This window comes from Nannospalax galili, unplaced genomic scaffold, assembly GCF_000622305.1.
Source record: "Nannospalax galili isolate Female #2095 unplaced genomic scaffold, S.galili_v1.0 scaffold617, whole genome shotgun sequence".
Lineage (NCBI taxonomy): Eukaryota > Metazoa > Chordata > Mammalia > Rodentia > Spalacidae > Nannospalax > Nannospalax galili.
This window is the reverse complement of record NW_008341872.1, coordinates 1801345-1819174: the sequence shown is the minus strand read 5'-3', so window position 1 is coordinate 1819174 and position 17830 is coordinate 1801345. Positions and strand designations below refer to the sequence as shown.

The 17830-nt window shown below is 39.1% G+C and overlaps 1 protein-coding gene and 1 pseudogene across 2 annotated transcripts in view; one reads left to right on the top strand and one right to left on the bottom strand.

Moving 5' to 3' along the window:
* The window catches only part of Veph1 (ventricular zone expressed PH domain containing 1), a 243699-nt gene that overhangs the window by 84442 nt on the left and 141427 nt on the right, over window positions 1-17830 (top strand). For both annotated transcript variants that reach the window (XM_008837452.1, XM_008837453.2), the window contains exon 6: window positions 13850-14070. In XM_008837452.1, the coding sequence (XP_008835674.1) occupies window positions 13850-14070 (221 nt within the window). The remainder of the gene's footprint in view (window positions 1-13849; window positions 14071-17830) is intronic.
* On the bottom strand, window positions 3435-8227 carry LOC103737631 (annotated as a pseudogene).

Sequence of the window (17830 nt, the reverse complement as noted above, 5' to 3'; positions counted from 1 at the left end):
GAGAGGTTAGGTTCACTTTTTGGCTTTAATTTTTTATTGAGAATTTCATATATACATATGATGTGCTTTGATCAAATCCACCCCATTCTCTCCCCTTAAGATTTTCTCCTATTTCCCCATCACTTTTCCCTCCTAATTTATTTGCATGGTTGTAGGGCCATCTATTGAAGCCTGTGTATCCTCTCAGGGGCCACATCCCTGAAGAAAACTGACTCTCCTTCCCTCCAACAGCCATAGATTGCCAATAGCTCCTCAGATAGAGGTGGGGCTTTGCAAGCCTTTGCTTTATCCATGCTTGGGTTTTGGCTGGCTTGCTCTTGTTCAGGTCTCATACATGCAGTCACAGCCACAGTGAGTTTGTGTGTGCAATAACCTTGTGTCCAGCAAATATTGTTTCTCTGCAGATTTCTACTCCCTGTATCTTTTACAATCTTTCCACCTCTTCTTCTCTTATTATCCCTGAGCCTTGGGAGAGGAGGTGTGATAAAGATGTCCCATTTAGAGCTGAACACTTCTCGGTTTCTTATTTTCTGCATGTTGACCCATTGTAGGTCTCTATATTAGTTGTCATTTACTGTAAAAATAAGCTTCTTTAATGAGGACTGAGAGATGCACTAAGCTATGTGTATAAATATAAGAATTTAGAGAGCAGTTTACTATTAGGTCCATTTAGCAATTAAAAGCATTGAGTTTTCCCCTAGGACCTGTATCCTAGCTGGGCACAAGTTTAAAACCCACAGTATCAGACATAAGTTCTATCTTGTGGAGTGAGCTTTAAATATAAGCAGAAAGTGATTGGTTGCTCCCATAACATTCATGCGAGATTGCATCAACAGACACATCTTCCCAGGCCACTTGCTATGTAGCTTGAAGAGTTCCTAGCTGAATAAAATTGTTGAGTGCTTCTCCCCCCACCCCAGTAGTGTGCTTAGAACCTTCTAGCACTGTGAACGCTAGGCAGTAGGGATGAAGCTTCTAGATCAGTGCCAACTTGATTTCTCCAAGTTCTATGACTCAGGTATGCACTGTCTTAAGCAATTATCTTAGCCTTATGTTAGAACGAGTCTATAATGTTTGGGGGAGGGTATATGGAACCTCTTGTATATGACCGACAAATCAAAAAAATACTGTAACCCATACCCAGCACTGGGATAGTCTAAGGTATCTGGGAGAGGTAAAGGTAATGCTCCCCCTGTTATAAGGTAGCTCCATTTAAATTTCTTTCACAGTGGTCTTGATTTGCATTTCCTGATAGCTAAGGATGCTGAACATTTTAAAAATGTTTTTTGACCATTTGCAGTTCTTCTTTTGAGAACTGTCTGTTTGGTTCCATGCCGCATTTTTTAATTTGGTTGTTTGTTTTCTTGGTGTTTAGTTTTTTAAATTCTTTGTTTATTCTAGACAATAATTTTCTGTACAGCTGATAAAGATATTGTTTCCATTCTGTAGGCTGCCTCTTCACTCGAATGATAATGTCCTTTGCTGTAGAGAAGATTTTTTAGTTTCGTGAGATCCCATTTGCCAATTGTTGGTGTTAATTCTTGTACTACTAGTTCTTTCCTTTGCCTGTAAGTTCCAAAGTATTCTCTACTTTCTCCTCTATCAGATTCAGGCTATCAGGTCTTATGTTGAGGTCCTTGATCCATTTGGAGTTGACTTTTGTGCAAAGTGAGACTTAAGAATCTAGTTCCATTCTTCTACATGTACCCATCCAGTTTGTACCCATCCAGCACCATTTGTTGAAGATGTGTCTTTTCTCCAATATGGATGTTGGTCCTCTTTATCAAGCTTCAGGTGACTGTAGGAGTGTGGGCCTACACATGGGTCCTCACTTGTATTCTGCTGATCAGTATTTATTCCATTATCATGATGATTTTTTTTTTTTTTACCAAATCTCTGTAGTATACTTTGATATTAGGGAAGGTGATGCCTCCAACGGTGTTTTTAATTTTCAGAATGGTTTCAGTTGTCCTATGTCTTGAGTGTTTCTGTATAAAATTTGAAAGTTTTTAAAATTTCTGTGAAATTTCTGTTGGCATTTTGATGGAAATTCCAGTGACTCTGTACATCGATTTTGGTAGGATAACCATTTTTATAATAGTAATTTTACCAATCCATGAGCATGGGAGATCTTCCCATCTTCTGGTACCTTCTTCAATTTCTTTCTTCAGTATCTTGAAAGTTTTTTGTGCAAATCTTTCCACTTCCTTGGTTAGATTTATTTTGAGATATTTTGTAAGGTATTATGAATGGTGTCATTTCTCTGATTTAGTTTGTTGTTGATGTATAGGAAGACTACTGATTTCTGTGTGTTAATTTTGAGTTCTGATACTCTGCTGAATGAAGTTATCAGCAGTAGGAGTTGCCTGGTAGAGTCTTTATGGTTTTCCATATATAGAATCATGTCATCTGCAATAAGGATTCTTTTACCTTTTACACTCCTATTTGTACCCCTTCATTGCTCTAGCTAAGACTTCAAATATTATATTGAACAGGACTGAAGAAAGTAGACATTTTTGTCTTATTCTTGATTTTAGTGGAAAGTCTCCATGTTTTTCTCCATTTGGCAGGATATTGGCTGTGAGCTTGTTGCATGTTGCCTTTATTACATTGAGATATGTTCCCTGAATCCCTAGATTCTACAAGACTTTTATCATGAAGGGATGTTGGATTTTGTCAAAGGCCTTTTCTGCATCTAATGGCATGATCATGAGGTTTCTATCTTGGAATCTACTTATGTGGTGAATTACACTTGTGAATTTACATATTGAACCATCCCTGCATCTCCGGGATGAAGTTGGCTTGATTGTGGTGGGTGAGCTATTCAATGTGCTCTTGAATTTTGTTTGTAAATACTTTATTATAAATTTTTGCATCTATATTTATCCAGGAGATAAACTTATAATTATTTTTTATTGTTGGGTCTTTATCTGGTTTTGGTAACAGAAGAATACTAGATTTATAAAAAGAATTTGGAAGTGTTCCTTACTTTTCTATTTTACAGAAAAATTGGAGTAGTGAGGTCTACTTTGAAGGTCTGGCAGAATTCTGTAATGAATTTATTTGGCCCTGGGTTGTTTTCTAGTTGGGAGATTTTTAATTACTGCTTCTATCTCATTGGTTGTATGGATCTGTTTAAATTACTTACATCATCTTGTTTTAACATTGGTTAAGTCATATGTATCTAGAAATTCATCCATTTCTTTCACATTTTCCAGTTTAGTGGAAGATAAATATTTAATGTATGTCCTTATGATACTCTGAATTCCCCAGTATCTGTTGTAACACCTCCCTTTACATCTCCAATTTTTTAGTAAAAGTTTATTCACATAAAGTTTAATCATTCAAGTTAATGAAAATATCAAAAGTTCTGAGTTAGTGTTTGGCATCAGAAATGTAATCTTTGTTGTAAATAATACAGTATTTCCCACAAGCTATGCTGCAGAAAGAGCAATTGCATTAAATCTTGATTCATCAAGGTCACGTTCCATAACCTCCTTGCAAACTTCTATGGCACCTCTAGCAACGTTTCATCACGTTTCCCCAAGGTTAATTGGAAATGGTTTCTGCCCATCTAATTCATAGAGATGCCCGTCTACATGAACTAATTCAATAAAGTGAAGATCTACTTTTTCATCTGTACTTGGTGTCTCAGTCTGACCTTCATGGGCACTGGTCTCATGAGTAACTCGAATAGCATCATAGTTCTTCAGGTATTTGGCTCAGTACTTGGTGCCTCAGTCTGACCTTCATGGGCACTGGTCTCATGAGTAACTCGAATAGCGTCAAAGTTCTTCAGGTATTTGGCTCGTTCTTCAGGGCTCACTGACACAGACACCTCCAGGAAGTTTTTCAAGGTTGATCCAGATTCAAAGTGCATCTTGTCTTTGCTGTCCGCAATGGCATGGATCAGTCCAATCGTTCCACAGGCGTTGCTGATGGTTTGCTTCGTGAAATATACTGGTGATGTAACTAACATCTTGTCCCTCGGATTTTATTTTTTCTTCCTCTTCTGTTCTGAATACTTCATACTTTTACGCTAGTAACTGGTCATCTCCAGTTTTTAACATTTGAACCTTCTCTCTCTGTTTTGGTGTATTTAGCTAAAAGTTTATCAATCTAGTTAATTTTTTCAAAGAACTGTTTACTTCATTGTTTTCTGTTTGTTTCTAGTTCATTCGTTTTGTTTTGATCATTTCATCCTATCTACTGTTTTTAGGTAGTGTTCTTGTTTTTACAAATTTTTAGGTGCACCATTAAGTTATTAATTTGAGATATCTCAAATTTTTATTATGTAGGCATTCAGCTCTTTCCTCTTAGGATTGCCTTTATTGTGTCCCACAGATTTTTTGGTATGTTGTGTTTTCATATTCACTCAATTCCAGAAATTTTTACATTTTGTTCTTGGTTTGTTCCTTGACCCAATTATCATTCAATAGTGTGTTGTTTAGTCTCCACAAGTTTGTGTAATTTCTGTAGTTACTAATGCTGTTGATACCCAGATTTATTCCACAGTGATACCATTAAAGGCCGGATATTATTTCAGTTTTCCTGTGTTTGTTAAGACTTGCTTTGTGTCCCAGTATGTGATCAATTTTGGAGAAAGTTTCATGGCCTGCTTGAGAAAAATACGTATTCTTTATTGTTTGAGTAGAATGTTCTGTAGAAGTCTGTTAGGTCTATTTGATTTATGATGTCATTTAACGCCAATGTTTCTCTGTTTAAGCTTTGTCCAAATAACCAATCTATTTGAGAGTGGAGTATTGAGGTCACATACAATCACTGTGTTTTGGTTAATCTGTGATTTTAGATAGTCATATTTCTTTTATGAAGTTGGATATGCCTGTATTTGGTACATATGTTTAGAACTGCAGTATCCTCTTGGTGGATTATTCCTTTAATGAGCATGAAGTGACCTTCCTTGTCTCTTTTATTAGTTTTGGGTTGATATCTAATTTGTCATATGTTACAGTAGCTGCATTTGCTTTTTCCTTAGTTCCATTTGTTTGGAACATTTCTTCCACCCTTTTACCTAAGATGGTGTCTCTCAATCACTGATAGTTATACTTCTTGGAGTCAGAAAAAAAGATGGATCCTGTTTTATAATCCAGTCTGCTAGCCTGTGATTTTTAATTGAAGAATTGAGTCCACTGATATTAAATGTTATTATTGAAACATATGTATTAATTTCTGTCATTTTTTTTGTGTTTTCTTAGACCATTTTTGATTCACTGTCCTGGCATTGCCTATTTATTCCCTGTGATCTCTTGGGTGTGCTTTACTTTCTCTTCAGATTGAAGCATTCCTTCCAGTATACTCCACTGAGCTGGCTTAGTGGTCATAATTTTTTTTTTTTTGGTTTTTCTCCTTTGACTCCCATAATTACATTTCTCATTTAGGGATGGATTTTTCCTTACTCTATTTTATGTTGCTAACAAAATATCTGAGTCTGCTCTGCTTAGCTCACAGTACTGCAAGCAAGGAAGTTCCAAACCCAGCAGCTGCAGCTGTAAGGGCCTTGTGCAGCATCACAATATGGCAGATGGACCACAGGTTGGGAGCATGCACAAAAGCAGTAGTTTTGACACCAGAAAAGGAAAGGTGGGTTTTTTTTTTTAAAGCAACAAAAGCTTTCTCTCTCCCTAAGGATGAGCGTAACTAGGGATGCTAGAGTCTCCGACAAATCAACAGCCACCAAAGCAACCCCAGGCCAGTGGCTGCTGGGTCCTTTCTCTTGAAAACTTGAAGAATGAATTTCGTGGTTTCGTGTTTGTTTGTTTGTTTGTTTGTTTTTTCCTTCCCCTAAATGAGCACCCCTGCCTGGAAACTATATAAGAAGACTTGAATAGAGAGGCACCTGGACACCTCATGGATAGGCCCACTGGACTAACCAGCTCATCTTCCCATACCTCATTCCAGTTTGGGCCATAAGTCCTATAAAAGTCTCTGGGCTAACACGTCAGTGGTACCCTACTTCTAGGTACCACTCGGTGTTCTGCTTTCTTTTTTTTCCCCTTAAACTCCACTTATAACCCTATAACTGCTGGGAACAGGGAGAGTCAGGTTTTTTTGTTTTTTTTGTTTGTTTGTTTTCTTCTTTGGTTTATTTTTTTCATGGGGCTTTTGGCTACTCTAACATTGCCCCCGCCCCCGGAAGAGGTAACCCTAAAATCTTTTAAGGGTTAGACAAAAGCTCCCAATGTTTAATATTTTTGACATTTTTGAAAAGGCCTTTGGAACAGAGTGTGTTGCTAAGAGGCCCAAGGACATTGCTAGTTTTAGCCAAGAGACTGGATACTTTTCTTTGGAGTCTTTTAACCCTACCTGCCTAAGCCAATTCCTACCTCCTATTCCTATCACACCATCCTCTGAAGAGGTTATCCAAATTGCCAATAGGGAATCGGGACGCAGACTGCTCTGGCTTCTTCCACGTTGAGAGTCAGTTTTCTTTAAGGGCATGACCCTTTAAGTAAACTATGCTCCAGTGGGTGGCCCCATAGGTGTGAGTATTGGGAAGCACAAACTGGACTCAGTGAGATATTTTTAAAAAACAAAACAGGACATGAAGTTGGAGGGGGGAAGGGAAGGTGGGGAATGAATCTGGGAGTTAGGGAAGGAGTGGGGGGTGAACATGATCAAAATATACCGTATGCGTGTATGAAATTCTCAACAGAGCTACACATATTTCCTACCTCCCCACTGACTCCAGAGTAGGATGACTGAGTTTGTGAATTTGAAATGTCCTCCAGAGGCTCATGTTTTGAATGCTTCGTCCAGGTTCTAGGCTGGAGAAGGAGGCTGGTTAGGGGCAGGCCTCTGAAGGTTGCACTTGGCCTGTGCTCTGCTTCCTGTCTGCCCCAGTGATGTGAGAGGCCCTAGCTGCATGCACCTACCACCATGAACTCCACCATCCTTTTCCTGCTTTGATAAACTAAAACTTCTGAGACAGTGAGTTAAAATAAACCTTTCCTCCATTAAGTTGTTTCTATCAGGTATTCACAAAAGTAACTAACACCAAATGTTCTGATTTTCACATAACCAGGAAGTGTTAGTTTTCCACCAATTTAAAATAATTGGTTTAGAATGAGAAAAGAGTTATTTGGGTTCAGGGTTTGAGGTTCCAGTCCACCAGTTATTGTCTCCAGTGTTTTGGGCCCATAGTGAGGCAGGACATCATGGTGGTAGAGTGTGGCCAAGGGAAGCTTTTTATATCATGAGACAGAGAGAAGAGAGAGAAGTGGTCAGAATCTCATGATCTCCCTAGCAGGCACACTGTAGTGACTATTAAGTCCCAGCCCCTGAAAGTTCCACTGCCTCCAGATAGTGTCCTTCTTGCAGATAACGTCTTCAGTTCATGGGCCTTTGGGTAATATTTAACAGCTAAACTAGAACAAAAAAATTCCCACGGCAAGGAACTTTTAGTGCTGAAACCTGAAAAATCTTGAGGCAAACAGAAAGGGTTGAATGCTCAGAGTCAAAGAATGGGATAGGAGGAAGAACCAGTACAAACCCTTCCAACTCCTATTCTGGAGTTAGATAATCTCAGAATCATTAGAGAGATTCTCATAAACTGTACCCCTAAGAAGCTAAGCATCAAGGATCACCATCAAGTTTCTGAGTGTTCTAAGCAGCCTCTGGGATTGCCTTGCAAAGTTCCACTGAGAAAGCATTAACTGTAATCATTTCATTTTGTCTAATGACCCTTACTAGTTCCCCTTAGTGTACGAGCTCTGAAAACAGATAGTGTTCAGTCAAGAATAACAGGAACACCATGAATAAAATATTTTTCTTCAAGCAACCAAGTATGTTGTTTTAATATGCTTTTATAAATTGATAAAAGATATAGGAAAGAAAAAGTGGATTTTAGGACTGAATCCAAATTAGCCAAATCAGCTAATTCTTAAATTTTCAGAGATAGAGAATCCTACACAGACTAGTGATTTTCAACTCTGGCTTCCCAGTATAATCTGGGAGGTTTAAAAATCCCTGTGCTTGGGTCCCCACTCATTTCAATTACATTAAATGGGAATTTGGAAATGGGAGCTTATTGGGCGTTAGCTTTGTCTTACTGTCACCTCAGATGATTCCAACGTACAGCCAGCTATCCTCACAAGAGGACAGTGTTGAGACAGGGTCTCAGGAAGCTCACAGGTCCAGTGGCAAAGAACTCTGTGATCACTTGGCAATGCTTGTTGTGAGCACAGGGCTGTAAGGTGTAAGACTGCATCAACGGGTCTTCCTAGGCCCTGGAACCGGGAACCATTTAAACTCTGGAGTCAGTCAGGTCTTCATTCAGTATTGGCTTTACCATGCTTGTGTTACCTGTGTAACTTCAGTCATTATTTCCTTTTGGTATTATTATCTTCATTGAAATGCACACTTTGTAAAATTGTGAAGATCAGGGGAAAACACAGGCCAACTGCCTGGTACACACAAAATAGTTAATAAAGGGAAACTATCATTTTTATAACAAGGCAACAATTTTTAAACCATTTTCTGACTTGAACTGTGTTATTTTAATGAGACAACAGACGAGCTTTATGATAGGTTATGAGATATATTTTTTAAACCATTTTCTGACTTGAATTGTGTTATTTTAATGAGACAACAGACGAGCTTTATGAGATAGGTTATGAGATATATTTTTTAAAAAACTAAATGATAACACTGATTAAAAATAAACAATATGGGGACCATAGAGATGGCTCTATGGTTAAGAGTACTGGGTGCTCTTGCAGAGGACCTGGGTTCAGTTCCCAACACCCACACAGCAGCTAACAACTATCCATAACTCCAGTTCCAGGGGATCAATGCCCTTTTCTGGCCTCCACAGGCACTGCACAACAAAGGTACATTATGTACCTGAAGGCAAAACATTCATACACATTAAAAAAAAAATAAGCAAATAAATTTTAAAAATTTAAAAATAAGTAATATGGCCAATGCACTTTTGCAAATATACAGTCTAGTTCAGAGGTCAGCAAATTACTGCCTATAGAGAAACCCAGTCATGTTCAGGCAGATACTATTATTTATAACTGTTTTTCTACAAGAGACACCATATAGCTTACTAAGTTGAAAATATTTGGTATTTGTTCATTTGTAAAAAGTGTTTGCCATGCCTGATACTAGTTCATCAATTTTCAACATGATTCATTACTTCTTAGGTCCTTTCAAGGAACCTAGAATGGCAGTTATTTTCATGATAGTGCAGTAATAAGACATTGTTTATCATGTCTAGTAGGTTGACATTTACATCAAGAGAGCAAAACAATAGTTTGTAAAACATCTAATGATTACCTCAAATCAGGACACTGGCACCAAACTGTATTCACAGTCGTTTACAGGACCAGGAAAAAGCCAGTTTTCATTTAACTCAGAATTTCTCAGCCTGACACCATTAGCACTTTGGTTAGATGATCCTTAGCTGGGAGCTGTCCTATGCATTGTATGCTTGGCAGTATCTCTGGCCTCTTCCCACTGGATCTGCCAATCCATCCTCCCATACCCACAGCTATGACAACCAAAATCGTCTCCAGATATACTCCAGAGGTTCTTGGAGGCCAAAAACTACTCTCGTTTTTCCAGTCCCACCTTCCCACCCTGAGGACTCATTTAGCTTGATGAAGCAGTGGAAATAACTAATTTTATTAAATCTTAAGACTGAGTACATGTATTTTTTATAGTCAGTGAGGTTAATGAGAAATGTGTATAGGCTCAGTATTTCTGATGCATATTTAAATACAGGAATACAGGAGCTATCTTAAGAAAACTCAGACTTTGGTCGCACCAGCTCAGCTAACTACTTCTTTTCACAGAATACTTTTTTCTTGAGATAATGATTGATAATGATTGACAAACAACCTATGGTTGTTGAGTTTGAACTAGCTGGTAAATGTTATCTGGAAAAAGGAATGAAGTGAGCTTTTCACTTTAAGCAAAGTACTGATGTTACTGCAGTTATCCCTTGAGACCTGAAAAGGGCTGGTTCTAGTATCACCCTGTGCTGTGGTTTGAATGTGAAATGTCCCCCATAGGCTCTGGCCCTCTGCTGGGAGTGGGGGTGGTCAGGTGGGGCCTAGGCTAGAGGAAGTGGATGCCTGGGTTCAGACCTTCAGATTTGTAACCTGGCCCTGCTTCTTACCATTTCTCTATTTCTTGACTGCCTGTGCAATGTGTGAGACTGTATGTGAGTATATGGATGGTATCTTCTTGAACTGTAAGCTGAAATAAACCTTTCCTCCATTAAGTTTCTTCTTGTTGGGTATTTTTTTACAGCAAAAGCAGGGGGACTATACTGTGGACCTCAAAATCCAAGACTGTTAAATTCCTTTACGGAAAAAAAGCATTATTTTGAATATAACCCATTTTCCTTCTCTTATTTCTCTTGTCTTTTTATTTTCTTCTCTTGCTTTAATTCATCTCTAAATGATTCATAATACCTCACACGATGTACATCATGTATAAATAGGTTTTAAGCTGTATATTTAGGGAACCATGACATGATCACTCTGCACATGTACAGCACAGACAACGATATTGCCCCAGAATATTTCAATCTGCAGTTTGTTGGATTCATAGATATAGAACTCGTGGATATAGAGTACCAACTGTATCAGTTGTCCGTGATAAAATTTGACCTCTTGGTGAAAATTAGAATTTGGGTAATCTATATCCACCATTCTGAACATGGCAGGCTTCCTTGTATAAGAGCTTTCTTAATGAGATGATTGGGGGTATGAACAAATGTAGTGGGTTCACTGTTATTTTTACTTGTTTCTCTTTTTAACAAAATATTATAGTCATCATTTGATAATTTCATGCATGCATACAATGCATTTTGATCATATTCACCCCCAGCTCCTCCCTGAAACTCCTCGATCTCCTCCCATCCGCATTCCCTCCCAACTTTGTGTCCTCTTCTTTTTATGCTCTTCATAACTCGCCAAGTCCAATTCGTGCTACCCATATGTTCATGGATGTGAGGCCATGCACTGGAGCATGGATAACCTACCAGGGGTGGGTGACACCCTTAAAGAAAATTGACTCTCCTTCCCCCAAAAGTCATTAATTGTCAATAGCTCCTCGGCTAGAGATGGGAGCTTGTGAGCCTCTCTCTCCTTCACCAAATGCAACATTTTTAATATGTAATGAAACACATCAACATTTGGAAGATAAGCTTAACTCAGTGAAACAATATTTCTGCCAAATCAATGCTTAATGTTATAATAGCAAGCACAAGTGAAATATTCATTCAAAGTGCAAGATGGACCAATGGATTTTAATGTAATAGGATACAAAAATATTAATGTTACATACTGTTACTACTATACTTAATTGATTTTTCATATACTATTCATGCATAATTATCACAATTATATTCATATTTATATATCATATGTATAATTATCAAGACTATTTTGAAAATAGCCCTCCTTTACCCAACTACATATCTGTGTGAGGCCAGATTTAACACATCAGACAAAGAAACAGATGTGAGAATTCAGTTGTTGTCCATGTGAGCAGTTACTGAAGAGATTTGCAAAACTTTGTAGGAATATCACAATTCTTAATTTATTATTTGGATGTGATCTTTCATTAAAAATATGTATCTAGCTACATAATACGTAGTTATTTTTAAATGAATTGATGATTCTTTCTAATTTCATACTTCAACTTCCAACATGATAAATATCAACACATACAGCCCAGAAAAACAAAACCTCTTTGGGGCCTTCAAGCATTTTTAAGAGGATAAAGTGGTCCTGGAAACAAAAGCCTTGAAAACTGTTAGCCTGTTTTGTATTTACAGAGTATTTATGATGCTTATGAGGTAAATTAAATATAATTAAGTATAAAGGAAGACATAGCCCAGATGATGAATGAGAGACAAAAACAGGAGTGGACTAACGCATGGGGACTTGGGTTCTTGGTGGGAGGGGCTCGAAGCATAGCCAGTGAGGGGACCACTTCAGAGACAGAGGGACTTTTGTGGCCTTGAGCAAGTTAGTCTGCCTTTGGTTTCTTCTGGGTGAGCTGTCAGGGCTCATTTTCACTTACAGCATCAGAGGAGTCCATGAGAAAGGACAACCTTGGCACTTGGCCTAACTACTCTCATGGATTAGCTATGAACATTTTAATAATAAATAAGAAATTTATGTGTGACAGGCCAGGGACTGTCCCACAATTGAGACACAGAGGTGCCAGTGACCCCACCTCACAGTGAGAAGACTGAAAGCAGAAAAATGCAGTCACTGGTCCCCAGAGACAAAATACCTTGGAACTGAGAAAGAAATCAGAATTGCCTTCTTGTCCTAACATCACACTCTCTCATCCAAAATCACATCTGTTACCCCTGTGAGGTACCTGGATGTACTCCAAGGTTTCAGAACAAACGATGTGAGTTTGGCCGGGATTCATATGCCAGGTCCTGAGCAGTTAGGAGTTTTCTTGTTCCTGCACTGTGATTAATTTCCCTTCAGCTCGGTTTGGCCGTCAAAAGATCATTCAGAGTGATGTTGATTTCAGCAAATATTCACATGGCCACCTTCACGGTCAGGAAGACAAATGTGTCTAAGAAAAGAACTTTCTAATTTTTATGCTGAGGAAGATTATTTTGGGGGGTGTGGGGTGGAGGGTGGAGGTGGAGTGAAGGAGCAATCCCAGGGCCTCACGCATGCTAAGCAATTGCTCTACCAACCTAGTACATGTGCAACCCAGGAAATCTTAATGAAACCACAGGGACACTTAAATATTTGTGGAATGACTTTAAAATGCTAAAAAAAAAAAAAGGGGGGGGCTGTAGAGAAGGCTCAATGGTTAAGAACACTGGTTGTTCTTACAGAAGACCTGGGTTCGAATCCCAGCACCCACATGGCAGCTAACAACTGTCCATAACTCCAGTTCCAGGGGATCCCACCGCTTTGTTTCAGGGGGCTGGAGAAATGGCTCAGCGGTTAAGAACACTGACTGTTCTTGCAGAAGACTCCATTTGTATCCCAGCACCCACATGGAAACTAACAACTGTCTGTAACTCCACTTCCAGGGGATCTGATAGCCTCTTCTGTCCTCCGTGGGCATTGCACGACATGGGTGCGCTTACCTACATGCAGGCAATACATGCATAGACATAAAATAAAAATAATAAATAATAAAAAAGAAATACTCTAAAATTTTGAAAAAGAATCTGATTGTAAAGCTAAGGAACTTACATGAAATTTGAAGTTACATTCTTAGTAGGACGAACAGTAAATAAAGTGCCACATCTCACATGTTCCAGATCCTCTGTCTTCCTACCTCCCTGTATCAAGTAGGATGAATTTACTGTGATTGTTTTCTAAGGTTACTGAGCATGCTAGGTTTCATTAAAAGACCTTATTAAGTTTGAATGTCACCTTCTCTCTGAGCTGTGCGTGGCTGCACTATTTAATATTAGGTCCCCCAGGTTTCTTGCTCTATTTTTTCTTTGAGACACATTTCTTCATCCAACCCACTATACATTTTACATTGATATTTTGTTTATTGTCTGTCTACTTCATCATGACAGTAGGGATTTCTGTCCTTATGTGCTCATGCTGTGTTCCTAACTTCTAGGATGGGCCCGGCATATGATAGAGGTCTTCCACTTCAAGCTTCTGACTTTAAGCCAAGGGGGGTGGGGGGGGTAGGAATATGTCCCTATGATGCATTGCATGCCATGAATTTCCAGATTTTTTGTTTTCAGTAGTGCCTATATTATTAACAGTGCCCATATTTCTTTGAAGGGACTTACTTCAGTTACCTCTGGTTATAGGACTTTTATATTATTTACCATAGAGACAATTTTTGTTGTTGTTGTTGTTCTTGGCAGGAGAGAGCCAGGAGCTGTCTGAGATACCTAGTGAGTCAGCTGGCCAACATGGAGCATTCGTTTCATCATATCCTCCTGCTGGAGATTAAGAGCCTCACGGATGCCTTCTCCTCCATCCTGGGCCCTCACAGCAGGGACATCTTCCGCATGAGCAACAGCTTCACTACCATTGCTAAGCTGCTCTCCCGACAGCTGGAAAACAGCAAGGCCGGAAGCGGCAGGTGAGCAGGACCTCCTGAGTATGTCCTCAGAGGTTGCTGAGAACCCATGGGGACAGAGCCCAGACAAATACACTCTCTTTTGCAGTATAAAGACTTTCCAAGGAAAGCCATGTCCACATCTCAACCCAGAGTAACTTCTGCATAAATTGAGTCACTTGCTAGAATTTTTCTATATCAATGAAAACCAAATATGACAAAATTCAAAAAGCTGTCCAAAATATGACAGAAGAATAAGAATGAAATACAAATTATGTCACAGAGTACTCATTTATTTATTCAATAAGCTTTTGAATAAACAGTAAGTTTCCTTACTATTTATCAGGAAACTAAGCATAAAGAGATAGAACATGTTTCTTGGAGCTCACTGTTTAGTAGAGGAGATAAACTAGGGGCTAGAGAGAACTTATACTCAAGATGGGGTCAAGAAATTTGGAGAGCAATGAGATGGTGGGATCTACTTCTGCCTGAAAAAGGAGGGGTAAAGCTGGATGAAGAAATGTCTCCTAGAATAAGTGACATTTTGGACCAATCTTAAGCGACGACTAGGTTGTACTGAGCTGTCTTTTTGGTGGCGTGTATCACTTTCTCAAAACAGGAATCATTTTGTATGAGCAAAGTGCATCTTATAAGAACAGCAACATTTGGGGAGGCTGAGGAGTTGGAGGCACTGATCAGAGGATGGTGGGCTTGGCATTTTATCCTGTAGGAGTCATTGTAGGATTTGGTTAATAATGGGATAACGTCAGAACCTATTTTGAGAAGGTCACTCTAGCCTCAGTGCTGAGACTGTCCCAGGGAGAAGATGGTAGGAACAGATCAAATAAGAAAAGGGCAGAATGGTATCCATGGGTTCTTGCCATGAGGGAATGATGGTGATGAATGAGTCTCCAGTAGTTTGGCAGGGCTGAAAAAGGGCATCGGGGATAGAAGATTGAGAGTGAATGCAGTATGCACAACTGACCCTTTCCAGAAGTTAGTCTTTGGAGGAGTAAGGAAACACTTGCAGGGGTGAGGGAGGGGTTACAACTCGCAATGCTGTATTTTGAATAGAAAGAGATGTGAAAACTTTAAGAAGCCTTTAGAAGGTAAGCAGCACTTTGGAATATGTACTCTCTCTTCTTTGATCCTCATGACCAAACCACAGACAAAAGAGGGCAGATAGCATTATGCCTGTCTTACAGAAGAAGAAACAGGCCCGAAGACTAGTTCACTTTCATCCCAATTTCACACAGCGATTAAGTGATAGAGAAGGGACTCTAATGCCCAGTCTCACGCTTCAGATCCTGTGCATTGAAAGTACTGCAGAAGGGACCAGGCCCATTTGAGACTAGCATCACATTCTGTGCGATTCAAAACAACAAACAATACATGTCATTTCCAGTATGAAGAAACAAGGGTTCCAAAGCTCCAAGAAATTAATGGGACATAATAGAGCACTTCAAATCATAAGGGTCCACTTTATATCTAGTGTGATACAGAGCCTAGCAGTCCCAAGAGATATAAGATACAAACCTTGTCCTCAAGGGGTTCACAGCTAGAATATACAATGGGGTTTTTTTTAGAAATCCATACACCGGCCATGGAGATATGCCTGTTGACCTGTGCTAGGGAAGTTTCGCAAAGAGGTGAAACCAGTTCGTTACTTATTTGTTGAGTCTTTTCCATGTGCAAGGCACTTCTCTAACTACTAAGCTAAGTTGCACAGGATGAATGAGAGTACCCTAAACAAAAATAGAAAAGATGCTCAAGTAGAGAGCATATGCAAAATACTCAATGGTTGATAGTATGTGACCCAGACTGAGGAAAAGTAATGTGTTCAATGTGTCTGATGTTAAGTACATTAAGTTAGAGTAGAACTATGCACTGAAATGTTAGGTCTGAAGCAGGTTTTACAGGCTTGTGTGTTTTGTTAGAAGCAAAGGGTTTGCTCTGTAAGTAATGCAGAGGCTTGGAAAAATCTAATTCAGTGAATGCTCACAGTTCCTAGCATTGTAACTAGCCGATAGTATGTGCTCAGTACACATTCCTTCACCAAAGAAATGGATGAATAAGAAGTGACGAGTATTGTGGAGTGCCAAATGAATTTAGCTGAAGCAGCAGTGAGGTAAGGCAGAGTGGCCAGGATGCTATTGTTAAAGCCACAACAGACCAGGAGGAAGGCCTGGACAGAGTTAGCAATAAGTGGCCTCAGAAGTCAGAGTAGGTCATTATTATGAGAAAGCACAGGATTATGCAGAATTGATCATCCATAATTGCAGTAAGGCAAAGGGGACGGGAGTCGATGAAACTCCAGAGATACGTAATTTGAGTGACTGTACAGGCATGGAAGATGATACCAACACTGAAGACCAAAGGAGGCAGCAGGAGCCCGTCTAGAAGAGTCTCCCAGCCCCACTAAGCACAGTATGTTTTCTGACCAATATTATCATCAAAGTCAATGGTAACTCTTCATCAAAGACTGATTACAGACGTCTCTTTCTCTCAACACCATATGCTTTTTTTCCAAATTAAAACAATTGAATTTTATTTCAAGAAAAAATGCAAAAGGTATAATCACTAATTATTAATTTAACACTGAATTATATTATAGAATAGAAACACTATTGTCTTTTTAATTTTTATTTATTTTTATGTGTAAGATGTATTGCCTACATGTATGTAAGGGCACCTGTGTTGTGCAAGTCCCACGGAGTTCAGAAGAAGGTATAGAATCTCTTAGAACTTGAGTTATAGACAGTTGCTACCTGCCATATGGGTGCTGGGAACTGAACCTAAGTCCTCTGCAAGTGCAGCTAGTGCTCTTAACCACTGAGCCACCTCTCCAGCCCCCACTATTGTCTTAAATATATTTTAAAGTGTGATTATAATGGTGAGTAAATTTTATGTGCTAATTTGCAAGACTGTAGTGCCCAGTTATGCGGTCAAACACCAACCCCACAGTTCTGATTGAGCATATATAATTATTTTATCACATGATTCACTGTATGAATGCTTATATTCTAGGATTTCTCAACCTTGAAACTACTACTATTTGGGCTACGTAATTCTTGTGGGGCTTCTGTGCATTATAGAATACTCAGCAGCAGCCCTGACTTCTGCTTACTAGATACAGGCAACAATCTCCTCTCTCAGCTGTGACAGTCAGCTTGGCTGCTGCATTTCTAAATATCTCCTAGGAGACAAAAGGTGCCCCAGATAAGAACCACTGCTATATACTTACACCATTCAAAACCAGCATTTCCATACACCCATGACTCACATAGCAATAACTCAAGCATAGTAGCATCCAGAACTTATGTATAACCCCAAATTTGCTGTCAGATAAGCTTCATGACACAGCTTCAGAACTGTGGTTTTGAGTCCCTGCAGCTTCTGTCTCCTCCAGCCACGATGGACACATATACCAGAAGAAAAGCTCAGCCCATGCCCTGGTCAGGAAATAAGGTATCAAGTGGTCAAGAGACACATCTGAGACTGCATGTGGAAAAGGGTTTATTAAAACTGAAAAAAAGTTATAAAGTTGTTATACTAGGTATTTTAACAATGAAATTAATCATTAATAAATAATCCTTAACCTAATTAGCAATAAGCAGTTTTCTCATGGCAAGAATAGTTTAGGAGGTAGGTAAAAGGAAAATGTTCCACTATCAAACTATGTCTGCAGGTATAAGAACGCATTTAAGTTCTACTCCCTTTAATATTTTTTGAGTGAGGAAGAAAAAAGAAAGTTAAGAAAGGGAAGGAGGGAGAGAGGGAGAAG